Source organism: Balaenoptera acutorostrata, chromosome 9 (genome assembly GCF_949987535.1).
Source record: "Balaenoptera acutorostrata chromosome 9, mBalAcu1.1, whole genome shotgun sequence".
In the NCBI taxonomy this organism is placed as follows: domain Eukaryota; kingdom Metazoa; phylum Chordata; class Mammalia; order Artiodactyla; family Balaenopteridae; genus Balaenoptera; species Balaenoptera acutorostrata.
Genome location: NC_080072.1, coordinates 49,576,574 through 49,602,503, shown reverse-complemented (window position 1 = coordinate 49,602,503; position 25,930 = coordinate 49,576,574). Strand labels below are relative to the sequence as shown.

Genomic DNA, 25,930 nt, shown 5'->3' with positions numbered 1-25,930 from the left:
TCAGACACTGTGCTAAATGCTTTCGATGTATTTTTATTTATTTATTTTTACTCTTTTTTTATGAAGTATAGTTGATTTACAATGTGCTAATTTACGCTGTACAGCAAAGTGACTCAGTTATACACATATATACATTCTTTTTTTATATTCTTTTCCGTTATGGTTTATCCCAGGAGATTGGATATAGTTCCATTTGCTATACAGTAGGACCTTGTTGTTTATCCATCCTAAGTGTAATAGTTTGCATCTAATAACCCCAAACTCCCCGTCCATCCCTCTCCCTGCCCTCCCTCCTCCTTGGCAACCACAAGTCTGTTCTCTATCTTTACATGTATTTTTAGTTCGTTTAATATTTAGAGAAAGAGAGAGAGGGAGACTATTACTATTGTTTTTATTGGAAGTGCATCTGAGATGCCCCCTGATTACACCTACACTACCCTTTATTGTAACAAAATCTCTTACTTCCCTAAAGAGTATTAGAAAATTTTAGTGGACATGGAGGGAAACGGTCTAATGCTTATGTGTGAAAGAAAGGCAGACCCTCTTTTGCTAAAGCTCCATTTGACCTAGTTCTTAAATAGGATTCAGTCAAGGTAGCTTCTCTCTTTTTTTTCTCTTTTCCCCTCTAGCTGCAAAGGCAAAAGCAAGTTCCTGCTGATGAAAGGTGTGAGAAGGTCAGTCCTGAGGGTGGAAATGTGTGGCCAAGGGAAGGATCTGGAGGCTTGTAGTTCCCAGCTCAGCAACTTCAAGCTTCCTCAAGTCTCCACCACACACAAAAAAGAGAATTTGGCCACCATTGGCCACCATCCCCTTCCCCATCCCCTAAGATTCTCTTGAGCTATGCAAGGGCTCCTCACTTGGGAGTGCTGTAGGCTCTGCAGTCAAGCTGCCTGCTTGGGGTGTGGCTCCAGCACTAGCTAGCTGTGTGACCTTGGGAAGGTTACTTAACCTCTCTGACCCAGGGTTCTCTTCTGTGAAATGGCCAGGGCCCCAGATAAAAGTGCCAAAAGGAAGAAAGTATAGCTCCTGCCTTCAGCACCTCATCGTCTAAAACAAATATCTCTAATTTCATGTAGTAATAGAAATGTGGACAAAGGGCTGCCAGAGCAGAGAGCACAGGGTTGGAGAGACATGAAGGCTGCACAGAAGGGATAACTTGTAAGCTGGGTCTCCAAAGACTCAAAAAACCCATTTTTCCAGCAGAGAAGTGAGCAGAGTTGCTCAGGAAGAAGAAACAGCACACAAAGGAATGAAAGGGTAAGGTATGTGTAGGGAGTAAAGACTAGTTTAGACTGATTGGAGAACTGGACATGTTAGGTAGGAGAAATAACAGGACGACGGCTGGAGAAGTTGTCTTTCATAGGATATGCTAAGAGGTTCACATTTGAACCTAAAAGCATCTGGGATCTATTAAAGGATTTAAGCAAGGAAACAAAATGGTCAGATCTGTGTTTATGTGAAGGATGGATTGGAAGAGGTAGGATTACCCCCAAGTAATCTTTCAGAGACCAAGGCAGATAGGAAGAGTTGTAATCAAGACACATTTTGGAGGTCAAATGAAATGGCTTGGTGACCCATGTACTAAGCTCTAAGAGTGGTAATAGGGATGGAGGAACAGTTCATGTGGACAGAAGAGAAGTGGGATCCTAGTACTTGTCTCCAATAAAAGGTTAAAAACGCCCTGTGTCCTGGGATTATCTGTGGAACAGGTCTCCATCCATGGTAGAATAAAATTAATGTGTTTTTCTTTATGATTGTTCATTCCACTGAGCTTGTTGGTTTAATTCACTGACTGTTATACTTCTCTTTAGAGGGCCTCTTTCCTAGAAAATCTCATCCTCCTGTCTCCCCTAAACTATTCTTAGTTTTGATGGAGATGTTCAGGATGACAAAGATGCTTAGAATGCCCGGTGAATTCATAATTATTTCCAACACATCTTAATGGTTTTTTTTCTTCGAAAGCCAGTGAAACACATTGTAGCAGCCGGAGCTACACACAATGCCTAAGCTTCTAAGGGTGCTCTCATATTCCCAAATGGTATTTTTTCTTAAGAGAAGAACAAATTTTCATCTCCAGTTCCTTTTTTTTTTTTTCTATTAAGGATTGATGGATCTATAAAATGTCTTTTCAGAGTAGATTATTTTACCTTCCAATCAAATACTAAAGCCTTTTCTGTAGCCCTTTAACTTTTGAAATTTGCTGTCTTTGTTTTCACCGAGGACAGTCTTTGACAAGACATGCTCCCTGGGAAAATAGGAGTATGAAAAAAATCATGTGTGAATCTAGAAGAATTTATTAGGGCAGCGTGTTGAGGAAGAAGAAGAAGTCTCAGCAAGACTCTGATACGCAAAATTCTTGTGCTGGTTGCACCAAGATTTGGAATTCACCTCCTGTTTTCCATGTCTCCTTTTAAAGTATACATGTTCCTAAGGTGCTGAATTAAGCATTTTTAGTCAACAGCCCTCACCATTTCTGACCTCCTAGTCTCTCCACATCTTCCCCTCAAACACAATTGGACACGCCACCAAATCCTATCTCCTTCATCACAGTTCTGACAACACAGTTGCCTTGCTCCAGAACTTGATTGTCTCCTCTTGCCTACCAGCTGATGTCTGAGATCAGGGAACTGCAGCATATCAGGGCCGGGAAAGGCTTTACATTTTCCAACCACTCCGTTCCTCTCTAAAGCAGAGACACCAGCTGAACAGACAGGGAATTTGCCTCCTTCAGAGACAAACAGACTGTGGACTGTGATAGAGGAGAATATTCTAAGTCTTCCTATGTCTTCCCCTTGTTGGCCCTGGTTCTAAACCTTGGAACCATTAAGAACAAGTTTAGTCCCTCTTCTATGTGACCCCACTTCAAATATGTGCTGACAAGAATCTCATCTTTCTTGAATCTTTTCCTGAAAGCTTAACAGTTCCTCATCATTCCTCATATAATCCCATGGTGGTCGCCCTTCTCACCATCTTCCAGGTGATTACATATCTCTAAAATGGAGATGCCCAGAACAGAATTCAGGTTTCGGGTGTGTTGTGGCTGGTGTATAACCTCCCTCCCTAGACTGTATCTCTATTGATGCAGCCTAAAGCAAAATTAGTTTCTGGTAGCTATGTCACATTTTGATTCAAAACAAGATTAAACCATAAAGCCTTTTGCTTTCACATGTGTTAGGTTGCATCTACTTCAGAGGTTGCACTATTGACTTTTTAGGCACTAAAATAATCGATCTTGATAAATACATATTGTTAGGCTTTAGCCATCTCACCTACCTGTCAGGATTTTTATGGATCTTGATTCTGGAGTCCAGTGTACTCATTATGCCTACTGTGTCATGCTCAAATTCTGTCTTTTTCTAAGTTATTGGTAAAGTCACAGAACTGGATAATACCCAAGTTGTTGAATCATAGTCAGCACCTTTACATATGGTTGTCCAACTGGATATGAATTTGCCATGTTTTACTGTCATCTAGCCTAAATTTATCCAGATCATCCATGAGGAGAGAGCTTACCAGATGCTGGGCCGAGGTCCACATTTACTGCACCTACAAGAGTGCCATGATATGTGAGTCAAATAACCCAAATCAAAAAAGGAAGTGATGTTAGTCTATTATCACCTGCTTTTAATGAACCCATGAAGACTCAAGGATGTTTTTAGGGCCTTCGGAACAATACTTTTAAAATAATTAATCCTGATACCATTTCTGAGATGAGCAGCAAACTTACTTTCCCAGGAAAAGGGCACAGCCCTCTACTCTTGGGTCTGTGTTCTTCCTCTTTGCCTGGTAAGGCCCTGACCACAGCCTGTGGTGAAGCGCTGCCTGTCATCCTAGGTGGTCAGTTCCTATGGGGCACAACCCAGTCACCAAGCTTTCCCTTTACCGTCTAGCGCTAAGAAAAGCTGAGCACCGAGAAAGCCCTCGGTGAGACGTGGTTGGCTGAGTATGTCACAGAAGAGCGTGTCTGCCAAGGGCACCACTTCTTCCCTGGCTGTGTTGGGTAGTGTTTTGAAATATGAAATGCTCAAATCTCAGCAGGGTAAAACCAGCCGTCCTGTCATTCAAGACCAGCCAAAGCCACTTCTTTTTTACAGGAAGGCAAAGAAGTTGCTCAGATTGAGCTGTTATCATTCTTATTACCATTAAGTTCTTCTTTGTAGTTTTTGTTGTTGTTGTTGTTGTTTGTTTGTTTTTGCTGCACTGCACGGTTTGTGGGATCTTAGTTCCCCGACCAGGGATTGAACCCGGGCCCTCAGCAGTGAGAGCACAGAGCCCTAACCATTGGACCGCCAGGAAATTCCCTCTTCTTTGTGTTATTATTATCATCAATCCTATCTGCCTTTGCCATTCTAGGATACAGCCGCCGGCTCCTTGTGTAGTACAGTTGTGTGGGAGCTCTCCAGCCCGTAGGTCATACTCTTAGAAGCCTCTGAGGGGAAGCCCCAATCATGTGGGGAGGTCAGGAACCGTGCACGATGTCCCCTCCACAGGTGGAACCAGTCCTCTGAGTCCTCACCAGTGCACCAGTCCAGACTGGGAATCCCAGACTCAGTCATGTTGCAGGGCATGAAGCATGAAGATATGTAAGCAAGCAGGGATATCATAGCAGCCATCCTGACTCATGGACTCGCTTCTCCTTTTGTCTTCATGGTTCTGCAGGAGTTACATGAGAGGGGTGATGGTATTTTGGAATAGGGTAGCAGCATAGAGATGGAGAAAATTGGACAGACTCTAGATATTTTTGAAGGGAAAAATAACATGACTTGCAGATGTGGGAGGGTAAGAGAAGAGGAGGAGTGTAAATTTGATGACTACCAGATTTGGGGAGCTTCTGGGAAGATGTGTTTACCAAACTGAGATGAAAAAGATGGGTAGGAAGTCTGGGGGCAGGAGAAGGAAATCAGCTCCATTTTTGAAATACTAAGATTGAGATGCCTATTAGACAATTAACTAGACATCTAAAGAAAGCACTTGGGTATATGAGTTTATAATGCAGGGAAGAGGCTGGGATGAAGATATAAATGTTGGAGTTGTCCATACGTAAGTGGCATTTTAAGCCAGGGAACTGGGTAAGATCAGATAAGACAGTGATGTGAATCACTATCTTTTTGGTCAGCCGTAAAGTGCTTTACATGTATGGGATGTTATTCTCCTGTCCATTCCTAGGTGAGCACATCATTAGAGTAATACTTTCTAATGTAGGGCCAGTCCTATGGAATTAGATCTAGAATCATTTGAGGGAGTGATTCAGAAAAGGGAAAGGAGTGAGCTGATGGCAGTCCTCTCGCAGTCCCCTGTGAGGGCTGAGGGGTTCACTCGTGCCCCAGCACCGGCTCAGAGAGTGTCATCCTCCAGGAACACTTCCAGTGCAATTAATCATGTTAATATCTATAAATAAAGTGCAATCAACAGTTACTTTAACAGTGCATGCTAATTATTGGTAGGATCTGTCACTGAAAAGAGGTGTTTTTGCCAATTTTGTCATGTCTGGGGCAAGCATCAGGAATATAGTTGGAGTTTCTGGGAAAACTGAACGACCAAATCGTTACCAGCTCCCATGTTACAGGTGGGCCAGGTTTGGGCCATCAGTGTAATTGTTACAGTGAGAATTAATGACACTTAAGGGAAATGCTGCAACTGGGATTTCCTCTCCACTTGATAAATAATGATTTCTTGCTGCTTTATCTTGCAGGGGGTTTTGTTTTTGTAAGAGACTCTGTGAGAACTGGATTTCTCAGTGAGTCAGTAGTGCTGGGGAATATCAGGGTGGGTGGTGACCAAATGTCCCATAGCTTGGTGGCTTCCTGGACATTTGACCCAAAGTCTCGAGGAAGCTAGGCTACTGGGGCTGCAGCAGATGTCCAAGAGCCCTTGCACCTCCTCTTCATTTGTGCATCAATTCAAGAAATACTGACTAAGCTACTCCTAAGTGTCAGCCACTAGGAGAGAGATGGATAAATGGGACTTCCCCTGGAAGAGTACAGAGGCCAGTGAGAGTGAGAAACATGTAATCAATTGTAATAATAACAGCCACCTCATATTTACTGCAGATGCAGGTTTTCTCATTTAATCTTTTTAACAGCCCTAGGCTTTAGATATTAATTCTAGTTTCCAAATGAGGAAACTGAGAGCAGAGAACTGAGAAACTGAGAAATTATGTAGCTTATCTAAGGTTGCATTAATAATAGGGAGGCACTAAGACTTGAACTGAGCTTCATTCTGTTGTACTATATGTCCAGGTTTCAGGGCTTTTAAATAACAAGTCCTCTTTATGTTTTATACCCCCAGCCTCAATTCCCACTCTTCCAAGCACATACTTTCAACTGTTTATTTCAAAATATACCTCCATATTTTTTCAATGATCTGTTTTATTTATTTTTAGTTTTAGATTTCTATTTAATTTTATTGTGGAAATTGAAGATTTAGCTCATTGCACTGCACAAACATACACACTCTATCCTCCTCCATCTTCTCAAAATAGTAATATCATAAATTTGTAGAGATAGTTATTCATATCTATATCATTATTGCGTAAACTTAGTTTATAGCTGAACCATGTAGTGTGATTACATTCTTTGTTCCCCCAGGAGTTGGTAATTTGTATCTCTAGCTTGGCTCTTCCCCCTGATCTCCATACTCATATCTAATTGGCTACCTGACATCCCCATTTGGATTGTACATATAACGTATGCAGAACTGAGTTCTTGGTCTCTCCCATAGCCCAGTGCCTTCTCCCTCACCATTTAGAAATGAGGGTTAATGGCAGTTCCACCTTTCTGTTAACTCAGGCCAAATATACTGGAATCATCCTTGACTACTCTCTTTCTATCATTTAATCTATTAGAAAATCCTATTGTTTCATCTTCAAAATTTGATGACCTCTCACCACTGCTTTCTCTGGACCAAGCCACATCACCTCTCACAAGGTTCGTTGCAGTAATCTCCTAACTGATGGCCCTGCTGCTACCCTGTCCCCTCAGACTATTCTCAACACAGGAGCCTGAGTGATCCTGTTAGTCACATTGTGCTACTTTACTGCTTCAATCCTTTTAATGACTTCCATTCCCACTCAGAGCATAAGCCAAAATTCTTTTGATAACCTGAATGATCTGGTCCCTCACAACCTCTATGACCTGACCACTGTTAGTCTCTGCCTTTCTCACTATCTCCTTTCCCTTCCGCAGACATAGCAGGTACACTCCCATCTCAGGGCATCTGCACTTGCTCCTTGGTCTGCGTGGAATCTCCTCCAGTTAGCCGTTTACTGGCTTTCTCACCTTGTTTCTCCAGGTCCTCACTCAAAAAGGCACTCTCTTGTGAAGCCTTCCCCACTTAACATTTTATTTAACTCCTCAACACTACTTAATCCCTCTTCTCGACTTTTTTCTTCTCTGTATTTTATTATACATGTGTTATTATATGTGTATTTATGTGTATGTGTATATGTGTATATATACGTGTGTGTGTCTGTATATAATTTATTTTGCTCATTATCAAGCTTCACACATAAGAAATATGACTCACGATGGCAAATGACTTTTGCCTGTGGTTTGCTGATGGATTCCCAGCACCCCGAAGAGTACCTGGCAAATAATTGCATTCCATCAATGTTTGCTGAGTGAAGAACCAACAAATGAGTTATCTTGGTTTTATTTGCTGTGTGTGGGTGTGTATGTTCATGTGCCTATCAGTAACTTGTCCCAAACTCTGTCAGATGTTTAAGTCTCTTAATAAATACATCAGATTTTATTTCTTTCTGTAGAGGACAGCCTTTAAGGGCATAGAGCAGGGAGTGGGTGGAGAGGCAAACGAAGAGAATCGGTACATAAGACAAATGTCCATACATGCATGAGTCAGTTTCTGAGCTCTCTATACAACTCCATGGGCTTATTTGCCTGCACAAATGCTACACTAGTCCAGTGGCATTCTAGTTAAGTTTTCCTATCCAGTAGAGTAAGATCTCCCAATTTGTTCTTCTTCAAGAGAATCTTGACTGCTCTTGGCACTTTGCATGTCCAAATTAAATTTAAAATCAGTTTGTCAAATTGTAATCTGATTGGAATTACATTTAGCCTGTAGATCAGTTTGGAGAATATCTGTATAATATTGAGTTCTTCCAATCTGTGAACATGGTATATCTCTTCATTTATTTAGATCTTCCTTAACTTTACTAAATAATGCTTTATCTTTTTTCTGTAAAGAAATAGTGGACATTTTGGGGTAAATTTATTCCAAGGTTTTGTTGTTTTCTGACGCTATTTTAAGTGAGGGTTTTTTTTCTATTTTTTTTTAACCTGTTTTTTCTGGTATATAGAAATGAAATCTATTTTTTTTACTTATCTCATATCCATCAATCTACCAATCATCAAGAAACATGCTTATTAATTCTAATAATTTATCTGTAGGTTTTTAAATTTTCTTTTCTTTTCTTTTTCTTTCTTTTTTTTTTTTTTTTTGCCACACCGCACGGCTTGTGGGATCTTAGTTCCCCGGCCAGAGATTGAACCCAGGCCCTTGGCAGTGAAAGTGCAGAGTCCTAACCACTGGACCTCCAGGGAATTTCCCAGGTTTTTAAAAATTTCTTTACACAGAGCATCATCTAACAATAAATGACAGAATGAATTCTTCATGTCAAAACTTTATAGCTTTTATTTCTTTTTCATACCTTATTTCCCTAGCTAGGACCTCAAGTACAGTGTAGAATAGAAGTAGTAATGTGTCTTATTTCTTATGTTAATTGGGAAGCTTTTCACATTTCACCAGTACGTACACCAATGCTGCAGCCTTGTTTTTAGAGGCCCTCCATCAGATAAGCAAATTCCTCTTCCATATCTGGTTTGTTAAAAACTCTTATCATAAATAGATGCTTGATTTTTATCGTATTTTTCTATATTCACTTAGATAATTATATGACTTTTCCTCTTTATTATGTTACTATGGGCAATTATATTTTTAAAACTTCATATGTTAAATTAACCTTATGAACTTGAGATAAAACATATGAGAGTAATAATTATCATTTTCATGTTTTTCTGCATTCAGTTTTCTAATATTTTGTTCAGTTTTTTAAAAATCTCACTTCATGAGTGAAATTGGTCTGTAATTTTGCCTTTCTTGTAATGGCTGCCTCCAATTTTGGTACCCAAAATATGATATCTTCAAAACATAAATTGGGGTGTATTCCCTCTTTTTCTCTTCTCTAAAAGTGTTTGCATAATATTGGCTGTATTTTTTCCATAAAACTTTAATAGAATTCACCAGTGAACCCAACTGAGCCAGAAATTTTCTTTATGGTGAGGTGTTTAATTACAGATTCAATTTTTTTAATGAGCCATAGAAATTTGAAGTCTTTAATTCTTCTTATATAGATTTTATGTTTTGTGTTTTGAAAAACATGTACATTGTGTCTAATTTTTAACATCTGTGGGCGTAAAGTTGTTTATAAAATCTTTTTATTCTCTTTTTAATGCTTTTAGTAAAGATCCATAGTTGTGTTGCATTTCAACAATGACATGGTTATTTTTGCCTTTTCTCTCTTGCCCCCTCTTTTTTATCTGTTTTAACAAAGGTTAGCAGTTTTTATTTAGCCTTTCCAAAGCTAACTTTTGGCTTCATTGATTTACTTTAATATATTTGTTTTCTATTTCATTAATTTCTGCTCTTAAATTTATTATTTCCTTCCTTCTACTTACTTTGGGTTTAATTTGTTGTTCTTTTTCCAAGTTCTTTAGACAGATGCTTTGATCACTGTTAATCAGCCTTATTTTGTTCCATGCTATGTGTTTAAAGCTAAAAAGTTTTTCCCTTAATCTGATTTTTAAGCATTTGTGTGGGTCCTGTGTGTTTCTCTTTTACCCTCATACTGCTACCACACTCACAGCACTTCTGACACCAAACATGTTGGGGTTATTCCTATACCAAGCAATTCTGCGAGACCAGCTGGGTGTCCTGCAATTCTGACACTATCTACCTTATTAAGGACTCAGTCCCATGACACTTCCCCTGGCTTCAGATGCCGGTCACAAGTAGCAGGTCCCCAGGTTACCCACAATTTCTGTCCAACTTGGCTACAGATCAGAGGTTCCCATGACCTCCTCCTTGGATTCGATTATTTGCCAGAACAGCTCACAGAACTCAGGGAAACATTTACTTGCTTTACCAGTCTATTAAAAGATGTGATAAAGGATACAGATGAACAGAGATACGTAGGGTGAGGTCTGGGAGGGTCCTGAGCACAGGAGCTTCTGTCTCCATGGAGTTGCGGATGTGTCACCTTCCTGGTACATGGATGTGTTCACCAACCTGGAAGCTCTTTGGAACCAATACTTTTGATATTTTATGGGGGCTTTCTCATGTAGGCATGGTCAATTATTAACTTCATTTCCAGCCCTCTCCCATCTCTGGAGAATGGGGGCTGGTGCTGAAAATTTCAAGCTTCTAATCATGGCTTGGTCTTTTTGGTGACCAGTTCCCATCCCGAAGCCATAAAGGAGCACCCCATCAGTTGCCTCAGTGGAACAAAAGATTCTCCTAGTGCTCTTATCACTTAGGAATTTACAAGGGTGTCAGGAACCCTGTGTCAGGAAAAGGGAAGAAAACCAAATATATATATTTCTTACTATAAATCACAATATCACAGCATTCCACATATTTTGAAATGTATAATTTTTATTATCATCCAGTTCAATATATTTCTAACTTTCATTGTGATTTTTATTTGGAACCACGGTTTATTTGGAAGTGTATTTCTTAGTTTCCAAACATATAGAAACCCTCTAGTTATCTTTTTATTACAGAGTTCTAGCTTAATTGCATTATGGTCAGCTCTCATCCTATCTAACATGTCTGCCACGCCCTGCAGTTAACTAACCTCCTTCCGGATGTCTTCTATGACATCAACTGTTTACCTCTGTGTGAGAATGTGTGATGGTTAGGTACACAAGTGTATGGACCACAACCACTTCTCCCCTTTTCAGTACAGGAAAATGTGTGTGAAAAGGCAAGCTGAAATAAGAGCATGGTGTATGTATAGTAAAGGATTGACTCAGCAAGCTTGGGGTGCCTAGACCCTACCCTGCACATTCCAAAGAAAGGACTAGTCCTTGACTGAAAGATAACCTCTAAGCCCTTAGAATATCCTGACTGATAGGAGTTCTTTGTAAAACAGACCTTGGACCACACCAAATATTTTTTGCTAATGGTGTGATTTATGATGGACACTTGTTTTTGTTCACCTAGGGCTCTGGGCTATGCTGATCCCCCTCTGATAAGGGGAGTAAAGACTGACCAGCTAAGGTTAGTCATGTGGGTACTCCGTACCACGCACAGTAAGAACCTTGGGCATCAAGGTTTAGGTGAGCTTCCCTGGTTGGTGATACTTTGTATATGTTGTCACACATCACTGCTGGGAGAACTAAGTGCTGTCTGTGTGACTCCACTGGAAAAGGGCAATTGGAAACTCATGCCTGGTTTCTCCTGGACTCCACCCTATGTAATTTTTTTTCTTTGCTGATTTAAATCTGTGTCCTTTTATTGTAATAAACCTTAACTATGAGTAGAACAGCTTTTTTGGGTCCTATGAGTCCTTCTCATGAATCATCAGACCTGAGGGTGGTCTTGAGGACCACCCAGTACAGTGGTACTCAGAAAATATTGAGGAGATGGGGGTATCAAAAGTCTGTTGATAATGATTCTCTTTGCCTAAGTTTTGTAACCTACTATAAAACCAAAGTTCAATAATTTTGGCGATGTTAATATCATGCAAGTAGTATTAAAGAATAATTCTTCAGAATGTCCAGTTATATATATCAGATGAAAATATGAAATTGCCTCCACTCCCTCATGAGGCGCCTCACAAAATGATGAGCTGTAAAAGACTTTTGCTTGGACCCTTCAGTTATAAATAAAGACAATTAGGGATGTCCTAGAAAACCAACATCATGAAAGAGAAGGTCCAAAGTAAACAAACAGATCAACTGATCACTGGAGAAAAAGAGATTAAAGCAAGAGAAAAAACATTCCAATTAACATCAGTCACTGAGGACCAAGCAAAACAGTGAAAACAAGATATCAGTACCTTTCGGGGAAATTTCAGAAGGTACAAGTACAAAGTAAAAGTACAAAGAGACAATCTTAAAACCTCCTTGAGGGAAAAAAATCTACAAAAGAATGGCATCAGACACCCTAGCTGGAACATGAAGTACTAGAATATATTGTGACAAAATAAAAGATTCTAAGGTAAAGTAATTTTAACCTAAATTCTGTGCCCAGCTAACTTTTTTTTAAGAATTAGAGCACAGGGACTTCCCTGGTGGCAAGAATCTGCCTGCCAATGCAGAGGACACGGGTTCGAGCCCTGGTCCAGGAAGATCCCACATGCCACGGAGCAACTAAGCCTGTGCACCACAACTACTGAGCCTGCGCTCTAGAGCCCGTGAGCCACAACTACTGAGCCCACGTGCCACAACTACTGAAGCCCACATGCCTAGAGCCCGTGCTCTGCAGCAAGAGAAGCCACCGCAATGAGAAGCCCACGCACCACAACGAAGAGTAGCCCCCGCTCGCCACAACTAGAGGAAGCCTGCGCATAGCAACAAAGACCCAATGCAGCCAAAAATAAATAAATAAATAAATTTATTAAAAAAAAAAAAAAGAATTAGAGCATAATAAAGATTACTTTAACTACCTGTGAACCCTCACTGGAAAAACAGTACTCAAGGACATACACAAGGAAAATGAAAAATGTATCTAAGAGTGGGGGTTGATATGGGTTTTATGAAACTGCAGTGAGCAGAGAAATAAATATTTTAACCATAGTTTAAATGTTTGCTAATAATTTGGCTGTGAAACAGTAGAATGGGAAGAAACCATATTTTAAAGGACAAAATCATAATAAATTCCAAGAGGAAGAAGATTTGGATACAAAATTAACAAGCTTGATTTAATAGACATATAGAAATATGTCCCCTACAAATAGAGCATAGGCATTATTTTCAGACATATTTGAGCACAAATGAATGGGATAGGATAGGATAATTTTTTCAGTGGTTAAAACCATCAAGACATATTCTCTGAATTCAGGACAGTAAAACTAGAAGACAAAAATACAGTCCTCTGTAAAATGTCTTTTCAGAATTTTTTAATCCCCATTAATTTACATACAATAAAATTAACAAATTTTAAGTGTACAAGTTTTGTCACATGTATATAGTCATGTAACCACTACCATTCGGTTCAAAATAATCTTTAATATCCCTTATGATTTTTTTCTTTGATCTATAGGTAATTTAGAAAAGTATTGTTTAATTTTCAAATATTTGGAGATTTTCCAGATATCTAGGACTGAATTCTACTTTAATTTTATTATCGTTAAAGAACATACTTTGTATGATTTCATTCATTTTGGATTTAATGAGAATTTTTTAATGACCCAGAATATGATTTATCTTGCTGAATGTTTAGTGTATATTTGAAAAGAATGTGCATTTTGCTGTTGTTTGACGGAGTATTAATAGGTAGAGTAAATATCAACTACGTCAGGTTGGTCAATAATACTGTTCAAGTCTTTTATATCCTTACTTCTTTTCTGCTTCCTTGTTCAATGAATTACCGATAGAGCAGTGTTGGAATCTCTTAACTCCACTTGTGGGTTTGCCTATTTCTCCTCTTAATTCCATCAGATTTGTTTAATATATTTTGAAGTTCTGTTATTAGAAACATACGCATTTAAGATTATGCCCTCTTGATGATTTTAACCTTTGTCAATGAAATATTCCCTTCCTCCCTGGTAATATTCCTTGCTCTGAAATCTTCTTGATATTAATATATCCACTCCAGGTTTGTTTACATGGCCTAATTTTTTCCTCCTTTAAACCTATCTTTGTCGTGATTTTTTTTTAGTTAATTTATTTATTTGGTTGCACCAGGTCTTAGTTGAGGCAGGCAGGCTCCTTAGTCACAGCTCACCAGCTCCTTAGTTGGGCACGTGGGCTCCTTAGTTGTGGACGATGGGCTCCTTAGTTGCGGTTCCCGGGCTCCTTAGTTGTGGCGTGGGAACTCTTAGTTGCAGCATGCATGTGGGCTCTAGTTCCTGGACCAAGGATTGAACCTGGGCCCCCTGCACTGGGAGCGTGGAGTCTTAACCACTGCACCACCAGGGAAGTCCCCTGTCATGATATTTTAAGTGGATTTCCTGTTGACAGCATATGTAGTTGGGTCTTGCTTTATGATCCTATCAGAAAATTTATGTCCTTTCAATTGAAGTTATCAGGTATATACATTTAAAGTAATTATCAATATGGTAGTGTTTAAATCTGTCTTTTCTATTTGTTCCACCTGTACTTTCTTTCTTTTTTTCTTCTTTATTTCCTGCCTTTTTTTGAATTGAGTATTTTTATGGTTACAGTTTATCTCCAGTAATGGCTGATTACATGTACTTATTGGTTCTTTAGGTGGCTACTCTATGATTTAAAATATACATCTTTATATTATTCTATCTAATATTTATTATTTCCTTTCTTCTGCTTATTTTGCTTTTAATTTGTTTTTATTTGCTGGGTTCTTGAAGTGGAAGTGGTGGTCAGTGAATTGACACTTTTCTCCTTGTGTAATACAAGCATTTTAGTGGTATAAATTTCCCTCTGAGTACTGCTTTAGCTGTATCCACAAATTTTTGTTGTTTTTTCATTTCAATTTAGTTCGAAATACTTTCTAATTTCTCTTTTGATTTCCCTTTTGATCCATGGGTTATTTAGAAGTTACTTAGTTCCCAAATATTTAGAGATTTCGCAGATATCTTTTTGTTATTGATTTCTAATTCATTTCCATTGCAACCAGAAAATATACTTTGAATCTTCTCATATTTAATTGAGACTTGTTTTTTTTTTAATTAATTAATTTATTTTTGGCTGTGTTGGGTCTTCGTTTCTGTGCGAGGGCTTTCTCTAGTTGCAGCGAGCGGGGGCCACTCTTCATCATGGTGCGCGGGCCTCTCACTGTCACGGCCTCTCTTGTTGCGGAGCACAGGCTCCAGACGCGCAGGCTCAGCAATTGTGGCTCACGGGCCTAGTTGCTCCGCGGCATGTGGGATCTTCCCAGACCAGGGCTCGAACCTGTGTCCCCTGCATTGGCAGGCAGATTCTCAACCACTGCGCCACCAGGGAAGCCCCTAGACTTGTTTTGTGGCCCATAATATGGTCTATCTTTTTCAGTGTTCTGGGTACACTTGAAAAGAATGTGTATTCTATTGCTGTGTGGTAGGGTGTTTCTTTAATGCCCCTGATTAGGCCAAGTTAGTTAATAGTATTGTTCAAGTATTCAAATCTCTGACTACAACTTGTTTATCCTCACAATTCTATCAGTTTTTGCTTCATGTATTCTGTCAGTATGCTATAAAGTGCATAAATATTTAGAATTGTTATGTGCTTTTGATGAATTGACCCCTTTATCATAGTGAAATGACCCTTTTTGTCCCTGGTAATATTCATTGCTCTTACCTATACTTTGTGTGATATTATTTTAACCACTGCAGATTTCTTTTTATTAGTGTTAGTGTAGCATATCTTTTTTTATTCTTTTACTTTTAATATACTTATATCTTTATATTTAAATTAAATGTCTTGTAGAGAGCATAATATTGGGTCTTGCTATTTTACTGAATTAGATAATCTTTGCTTTTATTTTGATGCTTAGATCTTTTATATTTAATGTAATTATTGGAATAGTTGAGTTTAAATTTACCAGCTTACTATTTGTTTTCTATTTCTATCATATTTGTCTCTTCTGGTCTTATTCCCTTTTCAGTTTTTTCTGCCTTCTTTTGGATTAACGTAATATTTTTAAAGCATGTATCTTATCTCTTTTGTTGGCTTATTAACTATAAATCCTTGTATTATTTTAGTCATTTCTTTTGGGTTTATAGTATACATCTTTAATATACACAGCCTAACTTAAAGTGATATTATACTACTTATAGTATATACAGTACAAGAACCTTACAACAATTCTAGTTTCATATCTTTCCAGTGAATAACCCCAATAAAATGAAAATTTCTCTTTCTCAATATTGATTTTTTTCAGTCCCAGGGAAGACTCTAAAACTCCCTGCTTGGGTTACATACTCATCCCTGAACAGACAGTAGTGGACAGGGGCATGAATATTTTGGTCAGTCTGAATTCCTGCAGCAGCCCTTCTAGAACTTCATGGAATTAGGAAGGACTTCACCAGAAGAACCCAAGAACAGGAATGCAAAAGTGCGCTAGTTACACAAAAACTAGAGCTATCGTAGACCACTACAGGCAAACATACCACAGAAAGAGTTTACAGATTGGCAGGTAAAGAATTCACACACACACACTTGCTATAAATTCCCTACATATATATCTTGCCAACAATACGGAACTTGGCCACACAAAGCAGGAGCAAATGAAGCATTTCTCTGTATGACATTTTCCTTCCCCTTGTACCCCCCAGGGCACCTCTGCATATCTGATTTCTGTCAAGCTGGAAAAGAAGCCAAACATTCCACGACTCTTTCATATTTGACTTTTATCAGCATTCTGGAAAAATTTTTACTAACAATATAAGCACTTCTGTATAAGACAGAGTTTCTCAACCTTGGCACCATTGACATTTTGGACCAGATAATTCATTGTAGTGAGGGGCTTCCCTGTGCATTGTACGATGTTTAGCAGCACCCCTGGACTCTACCTACTAGATGTCAGTAACACAACTGCCTCCCCAGTTGTGACAATTAAAAATAATGCCAAATGTGCCCTAGGGGAGCAAAATTGCTCCTGGTTGAGAACCACTGAATTAAGGAATGTTTATAAACATCAAGATCTACAGATTCTTAACCCCAAATCAGCATCAGCTGATGGGGAGAAAGCAGAGTTAGCATTAGGTGCCATCAACTTCTGTTCCGTATCCCAGCAAGCCCATCACTTCTCAGGGGACCACACCTGTTGTTCACCACAGCAGAAACAGCTCTCAGCACCTGGACGAGAGCAATGTTCAGCAACCACAACCACAACAAATGTTAGAAGAATAAGTGAATAAATGAATGGACGGATGGTTCATGGATGAAAAGAAAAATGTGCATGATTATCCACAGTGTTACTCTGGGGAAAGGAGTGACTTAGGTGGGATGTACATAAGAAAAGGACATATTTTATGATTATACTTAAAAACTTTTGTATTTGAATTTTATCATTTTTACTTTCATAATTTAGATAATTTTAAATGATTTATTTTTAAAACACTTGGAAATCAAACCAAGCATTTTCCCCTTAATAAACCTTTCTTTAATTTGCTCAGGGTTTTTTTTTTTTTAAGTACGAAAGTGGACTTTTGCCCTAGTTCATATTCTGAATATATAACCAAATCTGAAGCGCAATTTTTTTCCTTTTAACTCGTGAGCAAACAGCAATATAATATAAATATTTATGAATGAGGTTTACGTTGGGGAAAAATGTACTTAGGACAAAAGTAGCTTGACACATTACGTTCAGCTATGTGCCTTGGTCTTGAGGGCAGGGACTGCGTCGTCACATCTTGAGCCCTACAGAGCTTGTGCAGTGTGGGCCCTCAGAAATTGTATGCCGAAAAAATGATGATGAAGCTTCTTAGGCATGGTTTTGGTTGCTCCTGTTTTACTTTGTAAAACCAAGATTATTGGGGCAGGATGAGAGGAGAGGGGGCTTGAGCCAGGTGCAGTGAAACGTCCTCTGAGAAGGACATGTGTCTGGGCCTTTCTGCTTAAGGCAGACAGGAAAGGTCCAAGGGCAAAGGAATAGGCCAGGGAGTATAGAAGGGAAAAGATAATTTATGGGGACAGCTGTTGCTCCTCTTTCTCCTCCGCCACCAGCAGGAAGCTGGGTCAGATCCTTCAGTAACAGCAGACCCTACTCCTGCCGTTGGGAACCCGGGAGCACAAAGCAGTCCAGCACCTGCCCCGTGTGACACCTCCACCCCAGGGGGAAAGGCCCAGCTACCTGGGTCTCTTGATATTAGGGCTCCAGGAACCAGAAGAGCCTGGCCTGCTTGCGAGGAGAGGTCATTTATTTACATGAAGCAGGGAGAGCTCGAGGATACAGAGCAATCCATCTGCCTTAGCGACTGAACAGACTCCCTTCGCCTCATCCTCCTGCAGAAGCGGTCAAGGAGGGAGATTGGGCGAGGTGACCTTACAGAGCAGAATCTGTGCTTCTAAAAATAGTAGCATCCTTGGAGAATCAAGGAGGGGAGGGGAGGCTGTGGATGTTGAGGGCAAAAACCGGACTCCCCAGAGCATTGTCAGTATGAAACTGTATTAATTAGACACAGACACCCAGCTCGATAACCTCAGGTATCACAGAAATTGAAACTAAATGAACTGGCTTTTTTTTTTTTTCCTTTCTGGTTATACTTTCCCTGGGCTAAAAAGGAGACAGAGAATTGTGTCTTCTGACCTATTTGAATGACTGCACACTGCCCCAGGAGATGTTTTCCCCAGCAGAGGGAAATGGGGCTTCTTAGAGACGCATCGAGAGAAGGCAAGAGCTGCAGCAAAGTGGGAGCCAGGGGTGTCAGCCGTCGGGGGCCTGCGGGGTCTGGGTCCCCACCTATCTCTTCCTGCCTGGAGACTGTGCAGGGGCTGGGCAGGTGTCCAGGTGTGTCCAGGGCTATCACGGGCTGCCACTCTCAGGCTGCTGCAGGGTCTTCGTCGAGAGCCCTGTAGGGACTAGGTGTTTGCAGGGTCCAGCGGAGCCACGTGCTGGTCTGCACAGGCTGCACGTGACAAAGTTGCGTGCGGTGCTCTGGTGGGTGGAGGGGCGTGTGCGCGCGCGTGCGCGTGCGCGTGCTGGGATGGGGAGTGTTTGCAGGAGTGTACGGAGGTATTGCAGCAAACTTGGGGTGGGGGGGGGTCTCTGTAGGGAGGTGTGTGGAGCTATAGGGGAAGAATACATATAGACGGTGACTGTCTGGAGGACACTGCGGGCTATGTGAGGCCTGTGGGTAAAACTGTGGCGGAAGCTATGTAGGAACTGGGGGTTGGGAGTCTCCAAGTGGCTGTACAGAGACCTGCCTGAGAGAGTGCACAAGGCTATGGGTGGGCTGTGTGCAGAGCCTGTCTGGGCCGCCAGTGGGGCAGCCCAGCACTGTGGGGCACCTCTCTGTGTAGCTTTGTCCTGGGGGCTCTGTGTGGATGTGACGGGGATATGAGTGGAACCACACGGCGGGCTCCGTAGGGGATAGCTAAGGCTATGGGGGCTTCCGCTCTGGGGGCTGCTGTGGTCCGCGGGCCCTGTGTGATGCTTTGCAGGGCTGCAGGTAGCTGGAAAGAGGGGCAGAACCCTGGATGGGCTCCACAGCTCTGCCATTTAAAGACGAGTGTGCTTCCTTAGGGACGGTGCTCCCGAGGTGCAGGCATTTATTCTCCTTCATCTGCTTGATTACGTGAAGGGGAAGGGCACCAGGCATCCGGGAGATGAGCCGCAGGAGCAGTGCGGTCCCTTGCAATGCTGCCCTGCCCCTGCCCCTGTGTGCACCAGGCTGAAGGCACTTTCTAATGCTTCAGTTTGTGCTCTCTCAACAGGACAACGTGGATCTTGGAGAGCTGATGTTTTCCCTCTGCTATCTTCCCACGGCCGGCAGGCTGACCATTACCATTATAAAAGCAAGGAATTTAAAGGCAATGGACATAACAGGAGCATCAGGTGGGACAATCTCAAATGCAGATTTCCTCCTACGTTCTTATGTAGCACCTTATGAAGCTTCCAGTAGAGTAATAAAGTGCGTGGACTTTGGAACCAAACTGCCTAAGTTTAATCCTAGTCCTAGACCTAATAGCTGTGTGACCTTGGGCAAGTCACTTAATCTCTCTGGGCTTTAGATTCCCCATCTGTAAAAATGAGGACAATAATAGTATCTGGCTCTTTCGGTTGTTACAAGATTAAGTGAGTTAATACATATGACACCTAAGAACGGGTGCCTGGCACACACTAAATGCTCCTCGGTGTTAGCTTTCATTATTATTACCATTATTCTCTCTTAGGTCTTCTCCTTCACATAATTGTGGACTGGACCTACAGTTTGCACATGCTGATATAGCTTATCTAATTGGGTCTTTCCTCACATACAAGCAATCATCATCACCTCAGGCTTTTAGAAGATTGATATCCAATATCCTTATATAAAAAGGTGCATCAGTGAACTATGCAGTTTGGTTTTTCCAGTGAATCAAGCATGTAGCCTTAAATTCTAAACCCTAACAGAAAAAACCCTGATATGCAGTTCCTTTTATACAAGTTCACAAGCCACCTCTTCAGGGGCTCCCAAAATGTGGTCGCAAAACCCCCAGTTGACTGGCTTTTGGTCACTGAAATCAAAAGATGCAATATATTTTGCTTCCTGGATGCCAGTGTTTTATTCAAGCAGAAAAAAAGATATGGCCTCTTCTGACCCTCTAAGTCCCCCCAGACAGTGTATGGGTGTCAGAGCAACACATGGTCAGGCAGGTGAAGCAAGAAGGACTCCCCACTGAGCAGAATAGTGAGGTGAAACCAGGAAACCTCCACCTGAAGCAGAGACCAGCCTTGCCACCTGTTGCCCCATCCCAGCGTGGCACCACAAGCAAGCCTGTGTCCTTTCTCTCCCTGATGAACTGCTTCTCCCTTTGCAGCCCGACTGCAGGCAACTCTAGGGCTTGAGGCCCCTGCACTGAAGGAAACCCACCCCCACCCCAAGTTTTCCCAGTCCTCTAGGAATTTAGCTTCTCCCTTTCCTAAAGACCTAGTTTTTAGAAAAAGATTCCCCGAGGTGGCTCCAAGTCAGGTCCTGCAGCCTGTTTCCCCATGCTTTGGGAATGGCTTTGCATTTCCCTTCCTGTGACAGCCTAGCAGGTCCTGAATCCTAATCTAATTCGGTAACATGTTTTCACACTATTTTTAAATTCCACTCATTTTGAGGGGAGAGAGTCCTGTGCTTCTTCCTGAATGAATGACTTAATTATCCCAACTCCAGTCCCTGCCCAGACATCGTGTTAATTAAAATCCTCCAACTCCAGTCCACAGGCAGGTAAAGGGGTTCTGCCTACCATGGTCCTTGAAACTCTGCCGTGACGAAACCTCTGGCCTAAATCTGCGTGTATCCTCACAGTACCTCTGCTTCTCATGGCCTGTACAGATCCCTACGTGAAAGTCTCATTGATGTGTGATGGCAGGCGATTGAAGAAGAGGAAAACGTCCACCAAGAGGAACACTCTGAATCCTGTTTACAACGAAGCCATAGTCTTTGACGTCCCTCCCGAGAATATTGACCAAATCTACTTGTCCGTAGCGGTCATGGATTACGACCGGTGAGAGGCCTAGAGCTGTTTCTCCTTGCAAGTCCACTGTGCCCAGGGTTGGGGGGCGGGGGGTGCCAGCCGTGGATTCTTAGCTGGCGTCTTAGTGCAGCCACAGGAGAAGAGTCGGGTGAGCAGCACACTGAGAGCTGATTGACAAGGCGTCACCATTTTACAAGCAATGCGGTAGAGTCAGATTACCAAAGTGCCTCTAAGCTCTCCCGTTTCTTCTGTCTTTCTCCTCCTCCATTCTCCTCCCTCCTCTACTTCTTCCCCTCTCCATCCCTGTGCACCCCTCAGAATCTCAGCTTAGAGAACTGTGACCCCACAGATCTTAATCTTCTCTCAGGCAATCCTACCTGGCCTTTATCAGAAAGATAAAACACTCAAAACAGCAGAATGATTACTTTAGCCAGACCATCAACATTTCTAAATACGTAATTTCGTTCTTTTTTTTTTCTTCTCCCAATGTGTTTAATAAAGATCGTTTCTATCCACTTAAGTCTGAAAGCAAACACAGAAATGTTCTCTTGAAAATGCTAGAATCAGGATGGATGACAGGGTACATTAAAATGTATAAGACGCTCGACTTTCTAATTAATACAGCACAGAAGAGATATTTATAGCCTGCATTGTAGCCAATTGTGTATTTAAAGGACAGATTTGAAAAACAGTCATTTTAATATGCAAAGGAAGTACCAACAGGGAATTATACATGTTAAACCAGTCATTAGACTGAAATGCAAAGTCTGTTTTTAATTGGAAACCTCCCACATGGTCTGGGCACAATTATAAAAAGAAAAAAAAATCTGACTTCTAATATCTTACAATATTATTTGCAACTGAAAATTTTCCCACAGACCCCTGAAATGTCAGTAAGGCAGCCTCAATGCCCTGAACACTCTTTGCAGAGATGCCTGGGTGAAGCATAATCGTCTTGCAACCCAGGGAGCACATGGGATGGCTCAGCTGCCATGGGTGTGATAGCCCACGCTGGGCAGTAGACCTCATCTTGTCTCCTCTGGACGACACACAACACAAATAGTGTCGGGCCACAGGAGGGGACATTGCCCACCAGCCGTGGAAGGCTGGGCCAGTATTTTTCAAGCTATTGCCAAGTTTCCCGCATCGACAAATCTGATTATGTGAGCTCTGCTTCAATTTAATTCTCAGTAAACTCATGAATCTGGCCTGGAAAAATCCATGGCAGAATTCATGGGGCTTCTGCATGCAACTGATTTTAATGAGCATAGAATCCAATATCCTTCACACTGCTTCCCCACCCTTGTCTCCCCCTTGCTCCCTGTACACAAATAGGAGAAAAATCCCTCATCCTTGTAGGAAGGAAAAAGAAAGAGAAGAAGTCTGTGAATTTGGATCCCAGAGAGTTAAAGGATGGGCCATGTCATTCTGGATATATGCAAAGGACTTCTAACCAAAAACCGTTAAGGAAAAAAGAAATGGTCCAAGGCAGAGATCTACCCAGGGATGTTTCAGAAATACTAGCTAAGTATTAAAGGAGCTGAGTATTTCTGCAGTAGGGAACTCAAGTTGGGTCAAAGAAGCAAAGCTGGGCTTGCAAGGAAGGAGGGAAGAGCACAAAAAGACAACACGTTCTCTAAAGAGAGGGGTTGCAAGATGACCCAGGAGCCTCCTCCACTCTGCCCCCTTTGTGAGCTCAAGGCTACAGCTGACAGACTCAGAGCTTCTCCCTTACCTGTACTTGGTTCCCTCTTGCAGGAATGAAGCAGCCATTAGTGCAAGAAACTCGTTTCAGATGGCCCCCTTTTCATTACATGGATTTGGAGGCCTGAGGTCAACCTTGTTCCAGAACCAGAAGGGGCATCCTTTGCATGCAGCAGGGGGTTCTTCCAACACAGGTTCTTGCGGACAAGCTAAGCCATGCCAGTGTTCCGACAGCTGAGCTGTGTGAGGGCCAGATTCTGGTCTTCCTCTCTGTGCTCCGAGTGAAATATGGGAACCCGAGTCCTAGTGGCTATTAAGCTTGGCCTGTAGTTTTAAATTAGGGAATGAAAAGGACCCCCCCTTCCCTAATTCCTCTATCAGTTTAACTGAGTAGTTGCTGCTCTTACATACCAAAATTTAAGGAAAAAACTATTGTGCACCATTTTCACAGTGTAGGTCACAATGAGATCATCGGCGTGTGTCAAGTAGGCAACGAAGCTGAGAGGCTGGGCAGAGACCACTGGAGTGAAATGTTGTCATATCCGCGCAAGCCCATTGCACACTGGCATTCCCTGGTGGAGGTAAGACCCTACTCCCACGTGCTCCTCTTTGCCGAAGAATAAATGCTTTACTGTTGAAATGCAGGAGCCACCAAAAATGTGAGTGTACCAGGGTCTATGGTCAGCAATGTGTTTCCCTGGTTGCATTTCCTGGGACCGCTTGTTGGGAATTGCATTCAATCTGAGATTGAGTCTGTGCTCCCTGCCAGTCTGGTAGGTTTTGAACATTGATCAGGGATCATCTGTTACTTTGATTGTTTTCAAAAAAGATCAAGATTCTCTTATTTCATGTTATGGCTTTGGGTTGACATTTGGAGGACATCTGCAGGATCTGAGTGAGTGTGGAGGTCCAGGCCATCATAGAGTGACTTACAGCTAGCATCAGAAAAAACTTGAGACTGGGAGAGAGGACGCATGGATTCTGAGACTGGCTGTAGCATGAACCTGTGATTCTGGGCAAACTGGTTAGTATCAACTGTATATGATAAAAACCCCCAAGTCAGCAAACCACAAAATAACAAGTGAAATGGAAATTTATTTCTCTCTTACATAAAAAAGGTCCAGAGGAAGGTTGTCTAGGAAGGTTGTCTAGGCTGTTAAAGTGGCTCTGTGGTTGACAGAGATGTAGACTTCTGTCTTTCTGCTTCCCTGTCCCAGTGTGAGGTGTTTTTTTTTTTTTTTTTTTTTGAGGTCACCTCATTGAGCAATATGGCTGCTAAGCTCCAACCATCACATATCTTCCAGGCCATAGAAAGGTGAAGACAAGAGCCAAAAGCACACACATTCCTTTTTAAAGGATTTTCCTTGATGTCTTATGCAACACTGCTACTTCCATTTAAATTAGTCACAGAACTTAGTCATACAGACATGTATGGTTGCAAGGGAGGGTAGGAAGTGTATTCTTTTTGTCAGTGGCTATGTGCCCAACTGAAAGAGCAGGATTCTCGTTGCAAGGTAGAAGAAGAGAGTGGATACTTGGAGGCAGTGGACCATGGTTCTGCCTCCCACCCTTATTCATTCACTCACTCCTCCCATCCTTGCCTTTTCATTTATTCTTCCCCCATTCATCCTTACTCAGTGACTCACCCTTTTTTTTATTTACTAACTCATTCTCTCAGAAATAAATCGCATTCACTAAGTGACATTTCTGTGGGTCAAATGCCATATTAGATAGAGAAAATATAGATGTAAGAAACCTTTCCTTCCCTTGGAGAGCTTATAGACCATAAGAGAGAGGATGGTGTGTAAACTAATCACTGAAGTGCACAATCGTAAGCATTATCATCTACATCAAGTGCTACAGGGGCACCAAGGAAGCAAGTGTCATGCTTGGATGAGCTTGTCCCTGAAGGCTTAGTCCCTCCTGCTCTTGGGAAGCGAAGAGAGCTGAGCCCCTGGGAACAGGGACACCAGAGAGCGTGGGTTCCAGGCAGAGAGCTTCTGCTTACTCTCCCAGGGCAGGCAGCTCTGTTCCCTGCAAAGCCATCCTGAGAGGCCAAGACCAGAGCCTCACCCAGTGTGGATTCTGCTGCCCTGGCCAGTCAGGAGAGTCTAAGTAAACATGCGGGGCAGCCATGGAGAGGCAGGAGGGCCCCAGGGGATGAAGGGACGGACAGTCTTTCTTTGTTGGAGATCCTGCCGGAGGGGAAGAACAGGACAGGGTCTGTGGACTGATTCTAAGCTTCAGGGCCTCCGGGTGGTATACTCAAGGAGAGCCTAGGGCCCTCCTAATTTGCAGGTCCTTGAGGACACCTCTGTCCTTGGGCCGTAGAAGTGAAGACTGTTTCCTGGGCTCAAAATTAGTCCCTACGGGAGACCGTAGAACCTGTGAACCACTTCACAGTGGGGGGGACTGGTGCTAGGTAGTGCACATCACTTCTTCAGTTCCTGGTGGAATTCTCAGAGGAGTCTCTCTGTGGACTGCCAGAGCCTGTCACTAGCAGGGGCAGTTAGAGCACTTGTGATAGGCTTTTTGCGCCCTTGCGAAGTCACTGCCGACTTTCATTCTTATTTGTAACCTGAAGTGTCAAAGGCTGTCAGGGCTCTGTGCCTCTCGGGACACAGGAAATGGGAAAGGAGTGAGGATCAAGGGTGTGGCGTGGGGCTGAGACGGGAGCCCTGATTGTGTGCACAAGCACGTCTGTCTCAGTGACCTTACCAGGGAGCGACTGTGGATGGGGCTGTGAACACGGGGCCCTGAGCACGCATGTGCACCTTACAGGAGGGAACGTGTGGAAAGCGGGCCTGGGAGGCTGCCCTCACTGCCCAGGCGGAAGCACCCTATGACTGGCTGCCCGGGAGCCATGCCTTAAACCCTGAGCACTTGGCTTACTGCAAATCTCTGTTGGACGGTTTTGTGAG

At 42.1% G+C, this 25,930-nt stretch overlaps 1 protein-coding gene across 5 annotated transcripts in view; it reads left to right on the top strand.

The window, feature by feature from the left end:
- LOC103015172 (synaptotagmin-9) overlaps positions 1-25,930 on the top strand; it is a 247,377-nt gene that overhangs the window by 128,473 nt on the left and 92,974 nt on the right. For 4 of the 5 annotated variants that reach the window (XM_007172823.2, XM_057552223.1, XM_028164140.2 and 1 more), the window contains 3 exons: positions 19,575-19,695; positions 21,164-21,335; positions 23,461-23,590. In XM_007172823.2, coding sequence (XP_007172885.2) covers positions 19,575-19,695; positions 21,164-21,335; positions 23,461-23,590 — 423 coding nt within the window. Of the gene's footprint in view, positions 1-19,574; positions 19,696-21,163; positions 21,336-23,460; positions 23,591-25,930 lie in introns of those variants that run through there. The other variant, XM_057552224.1, reaches the window with a different exon arrangement.